General features: G+C 35.7%; 1 protein-coding gene across 1 annotated transcript in view; it reads left to right on the top strand.

Moving 5' to 3' along the window:
• The window catches only part of LOC309606407 (ankyrin repeat domain-containing protein 17-like), a 105,999-nt gene that overhangs the window by 72,237 nt on the left and 17,987 nt on the right, over nucleotides 1-15,775 (top strand). Inside the window, 7 exon segments of the mRNA XM_082343440.1 lie at nucleotides 262-475; nucleotides 985-1,153; nucleotides 1,156-1,160; nucleotides 2,254-2,415; nucleotides 4,748-4,843; nucleotides 6,136-6,160; nucleotides 6,163-6,251. Of these exon segments, the coding sequence (XP_082199566.1) occupies nucleotides 262-475; nucleotides 985-1,153; nucleotides 1,156-1,160; nucleotides 2,254-2,415; nucleotides 4,748-4,843; nucleotides 6,136-6,160; nucleotides 6,163-6,251 (760 nt within the window).

Genomic DNA, 15,775 nt, shown 5'->3' on the forward strand with positions numbered 1-15,775 from the left:
GTTGCGGAGCACAGGCTCCAGACGCGCAGGCTCAGCAGTTGTGGCTCACGGGCCTGAGTTGTGGCTCACGGGCCTGAGTTGTGGCTCATGTTGCTCCGCGGCATGTGGGATCCTCCCAGACCAGGGCCCGAACCCGTGTCCCCCGCATCGGCAGGCAGACTCTCAACCAGTGCGCCACCAAGGAAGCCCTATCATCTAGTTTTTGTGGGACATTTAAAAAATATATTTTTCCCTTTGTTCTCCCCATACTTCCACCCCCAGAACTGGTAGCAAATTGGGTATTTCTCCTCTGATGTTAGCAGCTATGAATGGGCACACAGCTGCCGTTAAGCTCCTGTTAGACATGGGCTCTGACATAAATGCTCAGAGAGAAACCAATCGGAACACTGCCCTTACCTTAGCCTGCTTCCAAGGAAGAACTGAAGTGGTTAGTCTTCTGCTTGATAGAAAAGCAAATGTGGAACACAGAGCTAAGGTAAGAAAAAGTCTGAGATTTACCCATGGATTTATTGCTTTGGCATTTAAGGTGTACATTAGCAATATGCTAATTATACTTCTAGTACTTTGTAGTAACATTTATCTCCTACATATATATTTAAACAGAAATCATTCTGTATGACTCAGTTAAGCATGAACTCTTGAAAATACCTCAGCAATAGATTTTTATAGGTAATAATGACATGGGGCTTATCAGCTGAAAACTGTGTAGTATTATGAAAGAGAAGAGAGGGAGCATTTATTAAGTGCCAGTTATATGCCAAGTACACGTGTCTTAAAAGTTTTACCAACAAGTGGACATTGGGTAGAATCATCTGCTTTCAGTAGACCTCACTGTAACTGAGAGAGGTTAGCAGTGTCAGTGCTGAAATTTAGTCGTGAATTTTGTAATAGCTATACCGTATTGCTCCCCCAGATCGTTGTTCTTTAACATTTTAGTACTTTCTGGTCTCTTACGTGTTGTTTTTTGTTTTTCACTAAACCTAGACTGGCCTCACACCGCTGATGGAAGCTGCCTCTGGTGGATATGCAGAGGTGGGCCGAGTTCTTTTGGATAAAGGTGCTGATGTTAATGCCCCTCCAGTGCCCTCCTCGAGAGATACAGCTTTAACCATAGCAGCAGATAAAGGGCATTATAAATCCTGTGAGCTTCTCATTGGCAGGTATGATGCTACCATACCCTTCATATATGAACATGGTGTTACTAGTGATTACTATTCTCTGTGCAACTTGAACTATTAAAAAATCAAATGTGATTACTTCTATAAACTGCAGTGTATTTTTTTTATGTTTTAAACCTACCTCTATTATTTTCCACCCATCCAGAGCTATGCTGCATTGTTTAATATATTTCAGTGCAATCTTGAAATACTTCTTTTCTTCCTTTTTTGTCTGTGTATATACTTTTCAAGTACTATAATAAGCTATTTGAACATCCAGCTATTGTCATCCATATTCACATCTCCCACACAGTTTTGCAAAGATACCACCTTAAGTCTTGTTAAGTCTGGCAATAATCTAAGGCTTCATTGTTGATTTTCTTGTTCTTTATGGTAATTAGGGCTTTTAAGAGACAGTTATGGAACTGTTCAAGATATAAGATAGAGTCCAGGATATTTTTTGTTTTAGTCACCTAGGAGTTACTTGCCAGTCTTTCAAAGTTGCTTGTATGCTAAATTGGATTTCCTACTTTAACAGTCTGAAAGACTTTTGCATGGTGTCCTAACAGTAGTAATGAGTAGTGGCTACTATCAACTAGTTATTTACCATGAGTCTTATCTACCATGATGCCCACTGAGTGCTAAACCTTCATGTTATTTTAAGATTCATTCTTTTATGAAGCCACATAATATAAATACATGAATACAAATAATCTGAAAGATATAATTGCCTCATAGGATACTGTTTATGCTCTGGGATAGTTTAATATATTATGATATTAACAGGATGTACCATTATTTTTCACTAAAGAAAATTTTACATTTTCTCAGGATTTGAAGCTCAGAATTATGCACAAGGAGTCATTTTTAAAATAAGAAAAGAAATTATTGATGTATCGTTAGTTTTGATTCAGTGGCTTTTAATTTGATGACTGGAAATTCTTTGTAATGTAATTCTGAGAGAGAAATATATTTTAGTCCTATGTATTTTAAACAATTTTTTCCTTTACAAAATATTTTCACAAAATTCATAGTTGATTTTTATTATTATCTGTGTCATTTCATTTAAAAGTGACATTTGTGTCATGCATTTAAGGGTGCTCACATTGATGTACGTAACAAGAAGGGGAACACTCCATTGTGGCTGGCAGCAAATGGTGGACACCTTGACGTGGTTCGGTTACTGGTGCCAGCAGGTGCAGACGTGGATGCAGCTGATAACCGCAAGATAACTCCTCTTACGGCAGCATTTAGAGAGGTAGAAGTCTTTCATCCTCAGTCACTTGGATATTTTTCACTTAGGCTAGGAAGTGCATAATTTAATTATCACTAAAGACTCTTATTTTAGGATCTAACAGTAGTGATGAAAGCAGTAAAATAATAAGCAAATAATCACTCTGATGGCAACATTGAAAGGTAGGTACAGGCATGCCAGAAAAGCCATTAATAGTATCCATATTGGATGTCAAAGCTAAGTAAACTTTTAAAAAGTTGTTCTAAGTAGTATTTGCAAAATCTAGTTGCAATCTTAATCTTTCACAAAATATAAATCCAACTAAGAGTAATTAATTACTTGTTTATGAATGAGTGTTTTCTTGTATTAGCACAGCAGAGAAAAATTTAACTTAAATTGGCTACATTTTTAATTATTGATTATTTTAATTATTTAATTTCTAGGAAAAAAGGAAAAATGAAAATTCAGCTGCCAGTATTTGAAACCTTCAGAAGTAGAAATAAATCTTGTGAAATTGAAACTTTCTGTAATGCATAGCACAGAACTGTGTATAAGTAATTTGATTTAATGTTCTGGTTGATCTCTTAAATGCAGGTTTGATTTGTTATTGGGGAAGCCAGACTACTATTCCAGGGATTATAATTTTGAGTTTTGTCATTCTGTAGGTATAATTTTGAGTTTTGTCATTCACGTAGGTAAAATCTCTTATAGATTCCAAATTACTTTGTTGTATTGAAAATTTTTAATACATAAATTGTAAAAAATCATCTTTTCCTTTTTCTCTTATTCTTCTCTCTGACTCTTGTTCTTTATACCACCTCCTCCCTGGGTGTTCTAGACTACCTTCCCACTGACTCTCTGAATTTTTTTTTCCTCGCTAATCAAACTTATTCTCAGTGGCTACCTACGTCTTCTCCAAGGAAGCTAGCATATCAAGTTTATCATCCAAACCATTTCACTATGTTAGTATCCTCTTCAAGTACCTTTTCATGTCTCCCCAGTCTCTGTAATCCTTTGAAATCCAATCTTAGTTTGTTATTCAAAGCCCAATCTAGTGCTTTTAGAACTCATCTCCCATTGAGTCCCTAATGTGGAGTCTTCTCCTTGCTTGGTCTTTTGTCACTGTCTCTCATAGCACCTTTGTTCTCATCTTGGGAATGCCCATGTCCTTCCTCATTCTTCCAAAATTACTCACTCTTTGGGTACAGTGTAAATCTCCCCTTCTACAGAAACTCTTCCCATTCCATTTGAGCTCACATTGAGATACCTAATCTCTTAAAGGTTGTAGAAATTCTACAATTCATTATTATCTTTATCATTTATTTTGACAAATATATATTGTTATTACCTTAACATCTAACATGCATATATCTCATCTTTCCAAATAGACTTAGCTCCTTAAGAAAGGCACTTATCTTTTATACTCTTTGTATTCATTCCATTATTTATTTTCTTAGTGCCTACCAGGTACAACTGTAATTGTTGGCATATTACATTGTACAGATTCCAACTGTTGCATTTTGTACAAAATGTAATAATCAGGGATCCACACACAAAGTCAGGTAGCTGTATGAGTTGTCCCATATAAATAGTTTAAATACTGTAGAAGTGTTGGTGAGATATCAGGGAAAGGTGCAAGTGGCATTTAAGCTATTCATTAAAAGATAGGGATAGTTCAAAAGGACGCGGATGAGAAGGAAGAAATAAATGCAATAGAGGAAATGTACTAAATATAAACAGATGTTTATTCATCTGTTTATATGTGTTGTGTCAGTAATAGTGTGGATTAGAGAAAGTAGAGAGCCTCTTGAAGGCTGGTCTAAAGGTTTTGAACTTAGTGAACTGTGTTACAGTGAACAATATAATCATCGCTCAAGCTTTAAGGAAGTTATGTTATTTCTTTTCCACTACCTAGTATAGTGCTATGCATTCAGGTTTTATCTCAAAGAAAGAGCAAAATTGTTACTTCTGCTCTCTTGATGCTTCAAATTGAAACTGGATGCTCAGTTCTAACGAATTAGCTAGAAAAAGAAGATGAGGTTTTTCTTTTCTTTCACACATATCCTGCATTTCTTCAAACTGACTTTATTGTTTTTTTAAATTCAGAATGGTTTAGAATTTTAGGTCACGTCATTCTGTATTTTTTTTTGGAGGGTAGGATGAAAATGAACAATGTAGATTTATCTAACTTATTAGAACCAAAGCCTGTCTCTTTTTCATTTAAAGTGCGAATAATACCCAATTTAAGTCTTTATTTTGTGGCACTAATGTTAATGGAATCTTAGTTAAGACAGACTAGATTCACTGAATCCTGATAGAGTCTGTTTTCAGTCTGACATTAATATCTATTTTTTAGGGTCATGTGAAGGTGGTGCGCTACTTAGGCAAAGAAGTCAATCAGTTTCCATCAGATTCTGAATGTATGAGATACATAGCAATGATCACTGATAAGGTAATATACTGATTAAATTCATCCCCATTATATGAGCTTGGGATCCCATTTGGCTTTTTATATATATGTACATTCCACACTAAGATAAAAAAAGTCTTAGTTTGAGCAATAATGTGTGGTACATAGCAATTTTCATTTGTCTAGTATTTGGGAATGAAGTATAATATTTAAGAAGCTCTTCAGATGATTTACTTACCTCATGAAGTAATAAAACATTTTCTGTTTTAGAATTACTTTATCTTTCTAAATAGTACTTAAGCTAATTTAATTTTAATGTAAATACTAAACAATCTAAAGCAAGTTACTGTTACTATTCATTAGTGCTATAATCTATCCAGACAGATATCTCTTCTGAGAGGAACAAGTCAGTGGATTTTTTTTAGACCTAAACAAAAATTAACACAGTACTTTTAATTATGGTCAAGAAAACTCTTAACATGTTCAACATAATATAAAAGTTGGAGTAACTGTCAGTTTAAGAATGAATTAGCTAGGATTTTTGCAGGGAAAGTACGGAAAATAAAATAAATCCCTTTAGAATTCTAATTGAGATAAAAATATTTGAATAAAATCCTAAGACATGCCTCTGAAAATCTAAAAATGTCTTTCATTTTCTCAGCAGTTATCACATGATAGTGAACAGCTTTTTCCCATAAGTTTTATTTAACATAGCTAATCCACTGTCTTGCCTGCCTCTAGATTCATTTATGACAATTAATATTCCTGGATACCCCTTATGGAAGGGGGGCAGAGATTAAAAATAAAGCTTTTGTCTTCATAGGGAAATATCCCTTTCCTGTCAAAAAGTGTATGTTCTAAGAATGAAATCACTGAGATAAGTCTATAAATACGTGCTTTTTATGAATGATTCTAGCACAAGAAGTTATAGCAACAAAGCTTAAATATTTGAGAACAGTTCTTGCCAGATAAGTATTTTAAATTGTTTTAAACCCATTTTCTTTTGTTGACATTGACCTTTTCCTTTAGCCCACTAACCAGCTGACAGATTATTGCAGCTCTATTTGCAGTATGATTTCTCATATTTAAATTACAGGAGTAAATAATTTTAGTACCAGTCAAATGGATATTATTTTGAAGAACAATAGAGGCTCTTTGCTTATGTGTTTTTTAAAATATACCATTTAAATTATGTTTTTATTTGCACTCTTGTTTTGCCCTACTACTGATCTTTACTGCTTATGTTCATTCAGGTACCTTAATATTTTCATGTTTTCAGGAATCTCTAATTGTTAATTTTTTGAGTCTGGAAACATCTTAATTTTTCATTTTAGGAGATGCTGAAGAAGTGTCACCTTTGTATGAGTCGATAGTACAAGCCAAAGATAGACAGGCTGCTGAAGCAAACAAAAATGCCAGCATTTTATTAGAGGAGTTAGACTTGGAAAAGGTAATGGTAACCTTTACATATGAAAAATACCTACTTTTTTCCTTTCAGCTTCTCTTCCTCCTAATTTGTAATCTGTGGTTTTTTGTTTCGTTTTGGTTTTGCTTTAAATTATGTACATGGTTTTCTCTCCAAGTTTGGCTCAAATAGTGGAGAGAATTATGAGTATTTTAAACATCATTATATCGTTAAAATAGTTTTCTTTATAATCAAATTAACAAAATGTTATTGTAGGAATTGCATTGATCTGCAAGTCAGGGAACCTAGCCTCTAATGCTCAATTATCTCAACTGTTCTCTTAATCCCCATCCAAGTCTGTACTTCATTGATCGTAGACCTTGTAATTTGTTGCCAACGGATTTATCAGAAGTACCAAATACACTACGAAGGCATACACTACCAAGCCATGACCAACTAGTGAAATACGACCAGTTGATGGAATGTTTAATGCGTACCTTTTAATTTTATTTTATTTTTATAAAATTGTACAATTTAAATGCATGAAATTTATTGTATATCTATTATTTTTTTAACATCTTTATTAGAGTATAATTGCTTTACAATAGTGTGTTAGTTTCTGCTTTATAACAAAGTGAATCAGCTATACATATACATATATCCCCATATCTCCTCCCTCTTGCGTCTCCCTCCCACCCTCCCTATCCCACCCCTCTAGGTGGTCACAAAGCACTGAGCTGATCTCCTTGTGCTATGCAGCTGCTTCCCACTAGCTATCTATTTTACATTTGTTAGTATATATAAGTCCATGCCACTCTCTCACTTCGTCCCAGCTTACCTTTCCCCCTCCCCGTGTCCTCAAGTCCATTCTCTACGTCTGCGTCTTTATTCCTTTCCTGCCCCTTAATGTGTACCTTTTTAAATGGATGATTTCTCTTGTATTTTTCTCTTTCAGGCACGCTACAGTATCATTCCCATTTATTCCCATGGGGAGTAAAACACTCCAAACAAATGTACAGTTTGGGCAGTCCCATAGCTGCTTCTTTACTCTCTGTTCCTATCAATAACTGTACTCTAGAATGTAATAGTAGGAAAAGAATTGGTTGGTATTGAATATTATGGAATATATATTCTGCCATATTTCATCTTTTTTAAAAAGGTTAAAAATGCTATGAAATTTAACATACACTTTTTAGATTTATAAAGGATATGCAGTGATAGTGGGGGCTGGGGCCCCCGACCCCCATGCAGTTGAAAATCAATGTGTAACTTTACACTTGGGCCCTTCATATCTGCAGTTTCAAGCCTATGGATTTCAACCAACCACAGATTATGTAGTACTGTAGTACTTATTTATTTTAAAGAATCCGCATAAAGTGGGCCTGCACAGTGCTGTTCACAGGTCAATTGTATATATAACATTTTTCATTTGAGTCAGGTCCATTCTTTTTAATTAGACTTACTGACTTTGTTAAGCTATATATTTCATCTCACATAAAGAAAATATGAATTATTTTAAACATTTTGTTCTAAAGTCAATGTGAAAATACACTATTATTTTCTGAAAAATATATTTAACATCAGAGGTTCTTCATTTTAACAACTTCCTACTTTAGATTCTGATCAAATGAAAATTAGCTTTTTTGGCCACTTTGAAGTTTTAATTGAATATGAACACATTGAGAACAGATATTGTTATAATTATTGTAACTGTTACTTTATCTATTTTTAATATTCAGTTTCATCAAATATTTATTTAATGTTTACTAAATACCAGGCAATGAAATAGGGCCAAGTTGTATGACAGATTATGTATTATTTGAGTCTTCTCTGTAAGAAATATTATTACCCTCATATTACAGATGGAGAAACTGAATCTATGGGAAGTTAAGTAACTTGCTGAAGCTAGGCTAAGATTTAAATTCACTTTTTTTATTCTAAATTCCCTGCTTTCCTCTCCTCCCTTAATTGAAGTCAACCTACCTTTTAGTGCTTTCTCCTTATAATATTATAATATCCTGTTTTTGCATTACTCTCTCATATTTAGATGTTAGAATCACTAAGTAATAGTTATTTCATAATATTGTTTCCTTTTGCATTTTTATAAATCTTAGAAGGCATCCTTTCTATAGCTGAGACATAGATATCTGTTTTTAAATAAAATCTTTAATTGTTTCGTACCTTTGTTGTTTATACATTACATGAAATACATTTAGAGATTTACTGCATACCTGTGGATCACAAAGTCAAGAAGCAGCTTTTAGGAATGTCCTATTGTGCATGTCTATTCTCAATCAACTTCAATGATTTTTTTTCTTTTTTCTTTATTACAATAATGTGTTCAGTTTAAACTGTGAACTATGCAAAGATAACTAAAAGAAAAGCATACGCCATCATTGTAAGGTAACTGAAGTTCAAAACCTGGTACAGTAATTAACTAAAAGTCCTCACTTCTAACCTTTAAAGCCTTTTAAGACCTTACATGTTCTGCCCACTCACACCACTTCTTACACCTGTCTGATCTTATTTTACTACCTTCTCTTGGTCACTTTGCTCTATCCATAATGACCGTCCTTTTTGCTCTTGCTATGCCTTCTGCCTTGAATGTCACTTCACTTGCCTCATATTTTAGTCTCCCTTTTACATTCTTCCTACTCTTCTTCCCTTTATTTTCATCTTCTAACATTCTAAATACTGTATTTTACTTAGTTATCGTGTTTGTCTCTCTCTACCACTAGATTGTATGAACTACAAAATGGTACCTGGCATGTTAGTAAACATTTGTTGAACAAATAAATATCCATGTATATGAAAACTGTACTTTTTAAAAATTAGAATCATGCAAACATATTACTCTAATACTTGCTTTTCCCTCTCTCAATAAGTGAAGAATATTGTCAACTGATAGTGATTTATAACTGCATAATATACTCCATAGTAGGTTTGTTTCCAGTTTTGTCACTACAAATAATGTTGCAATAAACATCGTTATACATATTTCTTTATATTTTGGTGCTTTTATTTTTATGGAGTAAGTTTCTTCACTTGGGTCAGTATATTTTAAATTTGATACTTTCAGAATATTTTCCTACTACCATCAGCAATACATAAGTGTTGTTTCCTTGAATTCTCGCCAGTCTTTCTTAACCTAGATGTTCATGCTTGCAGAGCCTCAGATTTAAAGCAATTCAAAAGGAACTTCTTTCAATGTCATTGCATATTTTCCAGTATTAATTCCTAATCATAAATTAATTAGATGCAAATTCTTCTGCATGCACTGATACTTTATAAACAGTTTTGAATGGGGATGGTACATAGAATTCTAGACTGTGGATGAGACTCTTCTTTCCTGAACTCCAGCCCCTTTCTATTTCTATTTAAAAAATGATCAGATTGAGATAGGGTTTGGTTCACTATTTTTTATGTATGACTTACATCTGGAAAAATACACTGTTTTGCCTTTTGAGGCTCAGTACATTCTGGCTCCACCCTTTCTGATTTAGAAGTATCATTGCAGTGGTCTTGTCTGGTCTGACTTGGATGCTCTGCACGGGTAACTTACTGCTTGTGTGAAAATGCTCCTGTGATCAACCTTTCTAATTTGAAAATGTTGGGTAATAGGTTTGTAAACATTGCTGCTGAGAATACTGCTCATTATATTCATCAGATTCCCTTATCTCCTATGCAGCAAACACTATGTGGAAGAGTCCCTGCTCTAGAGCAGTTCATCTGGTCTAACTGTGGAATACTCTGGCAGTTGATTGCTTCTTCTCTTAGGACATTAACAACTAGGTTATATTTTGGGCTGTTAGAATCCATAGTGGGTATTATTGGTCTGCATTTTTAATGTTTTACCCCTCTACTTTATCACTTATTGTTTTTTCTCTTTGTAAACTTTCATAACCTTTTAGGGAGCTATGTATGGTATATTTTTAAAATATTCCTCATAGATGTTTTCAGTTGGGTTTTTTGCCACCACTGAAGCTATTAATATGCCCACCTCACAATCTCAGTTTCATACATTTCATTCTCTGATTATCACCTCTTGTCTTTTCAGCTTTACTCCCTCTAGAATTCTACCTCCAGCAATGCTAAAAACATTCTGTCTACCAATAAATTGTAGGATCCATTTATCGTACCACCCTTCACTGGCCTTACTCTTTTCTTTCTCCTTATTCTTAACTGAAGCCTAGTAACTAAAGGTGTCTAAGGAAAAAAAAGCATTCAACCTTGATGACTAATTTGACTTTAAATGTGTGACAGTGAACCCTTTAATGCTGCCCAGTAGTCATACTATATATTTCCCTAGTAGTTTAATTTATTCTCCCACTCTTCTAGACCATTCTTTCTTTCTCCTTTATCCTGTGACTTCTGGTACATCCTCTTCTTCAACCTCAGTTGATGACCTTGCATGCTACTTCCGTGAGAAAACTGAAGCACCAGAAGAAAACTGCCAGAGACTTCCCCTACCTCATCTTCCCAACCCACCAAGCCCTGTACCCATATATTTCCTACCAATTACTAAATAAACTTGGAACCAATCCCTCCATTTGTGAACTACATCATATTTTCTGTCTGCCATCCCTTACGCAAAAACATTGTTGTGGCAGTTTTCTTTTCTTCTATATCATTTTCCCCCCTCTCCTGGATCATCCTCATCATCATAGAAGCTTCTTTATCCAATCTTAAAAAAAACTTTTGATTTTTCCAACACGTACCTCCCCGCCGCCCCATTTTCAGCTACAAGCCCATTTCTGCTCCCATTTGCAGCAAAACTTGTCTATTTTGGGTATTCCAATTCTTTTTTGTCTTGAATCTACTCCTAACACGTTCTCACTCCTACAGCTCCACCAAAACTATGCCTTTACGGTCTTTGGGGACTCTCACTAGCTAAATCCAGTGATTATGTCTCTATCCTTATTGTACTAAGCCTAATAACACCTGACATACTCTATTTACTTGGCCTCCATTACACTACACACTCTTGGCTTTTCTGTTATCTTCCTGAATGTTCCTTCTGTATCTCTAGTTCCTCCTCTTCTCCCCTCTGAGTTGGCAAGTCATTTAGCTTATTACATGATCTTCTTTATCCACTGGTCATCTCATCCTGCTTCTTACTTTTAAATATAATCTAGCTGATCCCAGATTTATATCTTTAGCCTAGACCTCTTCCCTACATTCCAGTCTCTTATATCTAGCTAGCTACTCAACATGTCCTTTTGGATACCTAATTAGACATCTCATACTTCTGTTCAAATGTGAACTCCTGATCTTTGCCCACTCCAAACCCACAGCTCTGTCTTGTAATTGCTCCGGCTAAAGATATTGATATCATGCTTGATTTCTCTCTGTCCTCCATTGTGTTGGAAAATCTAGTTACCTTTGCCTTAGAACTATATCTAGGATCCTAGTCACTGTTTATCACTTCTCACCCTGATTCAAGTCATTAATATCATCTTTTACCTGTATTTCCACAGTAGTCATTTATCTGGTCTCCCTGATTCCATCATTGCTCTGCAGTCTGTTCTCTATTTAACACTTAGAGTGATCCTCTATATCACTTAAATCAAACCACTCTTTTGCCCAAAACCCTACAGTGCCATTTCCCTCACAGTAAAAGATAAAAAGTCTTTAAAATGCCCCGTGGGACCTTAGGTGATGAAGTCTCCTGATATGCTTTCTGAAAGTCATTTTCTATTATTCTCAACCAGACTGGCCTACTTAAACATTCCAGGCCTACTTGAACATACAGCTTATATACTGACTGTTCTCTTTGCCTGCTCTACTTCAAATCTTTTAAATGTTTACTTAAACTTCACCTTCATGTTCCCCTACATGTCCCCATATACACACTTCTCTTCCTCTGCTCCAGTATTCCTGTTTTACATTGTACTTAACACCTTTTTAAAAAACTATATAATGTATTATGTTTGCTATCTGTGTGCCTCCCCCAGCAACTAAATGTAAGCTTCATGAGGGCAGGGATATTTTGTCTGCTGCTGAGTCCTAAGAGACTAGAACCATGCTTAGTACATAGTTATCAAAAAATTTTTGCTGGATCCTGCCCTTCCCTTCCCCTGTACTCCTTGATCTCTTTTTGTTATTGATACCACTACTGATTATTCAGAAATAACTGAAATCTTGATGTCGTTTTCAGATTCTCAATTATCTTTGCTCCGCATTCTCTATATCCATCAAATAAGTTAGTGTGGTAAAGTAACTTAAGCCAGTATCTGGCACATATTAACCCCCTAAATATTGATGGTATCAGTATCATCATCATCACCTTTAATTGAGCTTTGGCAGTCTCTTTATGTCTTCTGTTCCATCCTCTCCTAAATTATCACTTCTCGCCTGAAGTATTGCAGTAGGCTTCTTAACAGTCTGTCTATAAATAAATACCCTTGCCTCTGTCATCTTTTGCCTTCAGTTTAATCCTTCTTTGTTCCGATGTAACTTTTTCAGTTCCCATAGTTTCTGATACACAGATAAGATTGCCTTTACTCCCTACTCGAAATCCTTCAGTCTGTCTTCATTGTCTGCATGGGAAATTTCAGACATTCAGCTCTTCCTGTCTTCTCTAGGCTCCTCACTCACTGTGGTTTTCTACTCACATATCTCATTCACGTAACTGTATCCAAATATGCACATGGGGGACTTCCCTGGCGGTCCAGTGGTTAAGACTCCGCGCTTCCAATGCAGGGGGCGTGGGTTCTATCTCTGGTCAGGGATCTAAGATCCCACATGCCGCGAGGTGCGACCAAAAAAAGAAAAAAACAGATTTGCACATGGTATTTCTTTAGTCTGGACTGCCTCTCCCTAAATGCTTAAATTCTCATCTTAAAAAGCTTAACTCTCAAACATCAATTTGTTTCCTGAATCTATAATTAGAAATCACCAGTTAGGGAATTCCCTGGCAGTCCAGTGGTTAGGACTCAGTGTTTTCACTACTGCTGGGGCCTGGGTTGGGGAACTAAGATCCTGCAGCCAGAAAAAAAAAATCAGTTGGACTAGTGCTCTTTCTTTCCTTTTCCACAATGAGGTTATTTATTCTGCAATTTGACTCTTTTCTTCAAAACCTCTACCCTCCCCCACACATGCTCACAAACATGTAGTAGTTCCCCGGTAAATGAAATGAGGTCTAGGCATGTACCTTGTGAGAAAATATAGAATGTAGGCTGAATTTCTAACCCGGTTTACCTGCACTTTCAGACTTACTCGAGTCTCATGGTTTAAATACTCTGTTTTCATCTTTTCTCTTTCGGATCTTGTATCAGTTATTACCACCTCTCCCATACTTTAGTGCCTGCTGTTTCATTAACTCCTACCCTCTTTGTACAACTTCATGAAGTTAACTCTCCTAATGAAACCTTACCTCAAATTTAGTATTTTGTTTACTTATCTAAATATTTTAAGGGAATAATCTATGTCTTGTTGACTCTACTTTTCTTTTTATTTCTCCGTCCAGGACCATTTGCTTACTTCTCCACTAATTCAGTGAACTAACTATGGCAGAGGTCACCAATGGCATCTTATTGCCAAATCCAGAATAAGATTAGACATCTCATACTTGTGTCCTTACTGATACTTTGTGATACTTACCAATGTCGATTTGCCTTCCTTTATGAAACTCTGCTCCTATTGAAGCTGCTTTCTCCTGATTGTCTTCTTCTGCCTGATATATGCCTTTCTAAAAGTCTCATTTGGTCTTCCTTTTAATAACGGATATTCCCTCCCCACTACCTTCCCCCTCTTTATGTGTACACACACACACACACACACACCCACACACACACATTGTTATAGCCTTTTACCTTTGGTGATTTCCTTTAATTTATTAGTTTCAGCTACCACCTGCAAACTAATAATGCCTCTTAAGTCTGTATCTATCTTGTCAAATTCTGCTTAGTTTTAGAGAGCTCCATACCTTGTAGGTCCTTTTGCAGCCATAGTCTGAGATCTCTCCCCTAGAAAGAAATTGTTTCCCTAGGACCTCTGAATTTGTGTCTCACTTTTTAGTGAGTCTAAAGGGTTAGTAAGATCTATGAAATTATCAAAATACCAGCCTTATAACTTCAAAATTTAGAAATAAGAGTAACTACTTATCCCTTAGGGCTAAACTCTAAAATTTCATAATTCAGACTGTTGCCAGCGGGCCAGGCTCCACTGACTGAACTCTGTAAGCTCTGAGGCACATTCATACCTAAGGACCCAGCCACACCTTTACACTAAGACCCATCCCAGCTCATCACCCCTACCCACCCCTAAGGCCAGATGGTTTTAGAGGAAAGCCTGCTTTCTAGTTTTTCTATTTTTAAAAGTTCTTCCCCCCTTGAATACCAATCACAATTACTTCTTACCACTGGACACATTTTTAAAATCGAGCAAAATTAATAACTCATCTGGCTGAGCCAAAAGTCTTAAACCTCACTTGTTATTTTTATCCCCCTAAAGCTATTTCCTGTACCCTTCTCAAGGCTTTTTTGTCCATACAGATGTGATATAGATAAAATATCAGTTTTATGATTCCTGATTCTAAATTGGAGAGGTTAGTATCTATCTATAGCCACAGTTGCTTTGAAAATGTTTCTCTGGCACACCCTTCACCCCCCTTTCTACTCCTTCTCTTTCCTTTACACTTACCTGTTTATTTCATAAGTCAGCAAAACAGATCAACCCCAGGCCTCCCTCACTGGAGCTCAGGCAAAGATGTAGAAAGTACAGCTCCTGAGGACAGGCATCTTAGCTACATTAAAGCAAGGCTGAATGAGCTGAGTCATACATGCTCAGTTCCTTCTTTCAAACTCACCAATCAGATAGTACTCCTCCCTTGTAGTGAACTAGGGTGTGAAGGTCACCAATTACTGTTTTCTTCTCAGTCCTTTGGAAAGGTCAAAAGCTCCTCCTTTACTGGTCTTCAGAGGAAACTTGGGTACTTCTGGAAGACCAGCAAAAATTTCTAGGGGGTAGGTACTATGCAGACAATTTTTATATCTGCAGTTTCCATTTGTGTTCTTTTCTAAAATCCATCTGCTTGAGAAAGTATCTGGTGTTCTATAGATTCTCCTTAATTATTTACCTTTTCAGAAACAAAGGTCATATCTCTTACCCAAGAGAATGTAATTATGGTGCATTGCCCCAGGGTGTGAAAATTTTCAAGGTGGGCAAAACCTTTTAGGCACCCAACAGCGATTATTTCAAAAGGGAGGAGGAGTGTCTAGCAAAAGCTAGAGACTTAAAAAGTCAGACTTTTTCTCAAGAAAAGTAAGTCTGATTTGCCTTATAAGTTTGTCTTTAGGGGCTGGTTTCAGTAGTTAGGATATTGTGACATTTTCCATAAACTGAGTATCATTGTTTTGACACATATTTAAAATACACATAAAATATATAGAAAGCTAGATTATATCAAGGAATATGTACTTTGAAAATGTCATTTAGAGAACACGCAAACAAAAGAGTTTGTAGATGATTTTACCATTTTATGAGCCAAAGAGGAAAATTTAATAGTTAAAATAGCTTATTAAGAGATGTTATTGGACTTTAAAACTTACTCCTAGTTTTTTTGACTG

The sequence above is a fragment of the Balaenoptera borealis genome, assembly GCF_965194805.1.
Source record: "Balaenoptera borealis genome assembly, chromosome: 11".
NCBI classification, from domain to species: domain Eukaryota; kingdom Metazoa; phylum Chordata; class Mammalia; order Artiodactyla; family Balaenopteridae; genus Balaenoptera; species Balaenoptera borealis.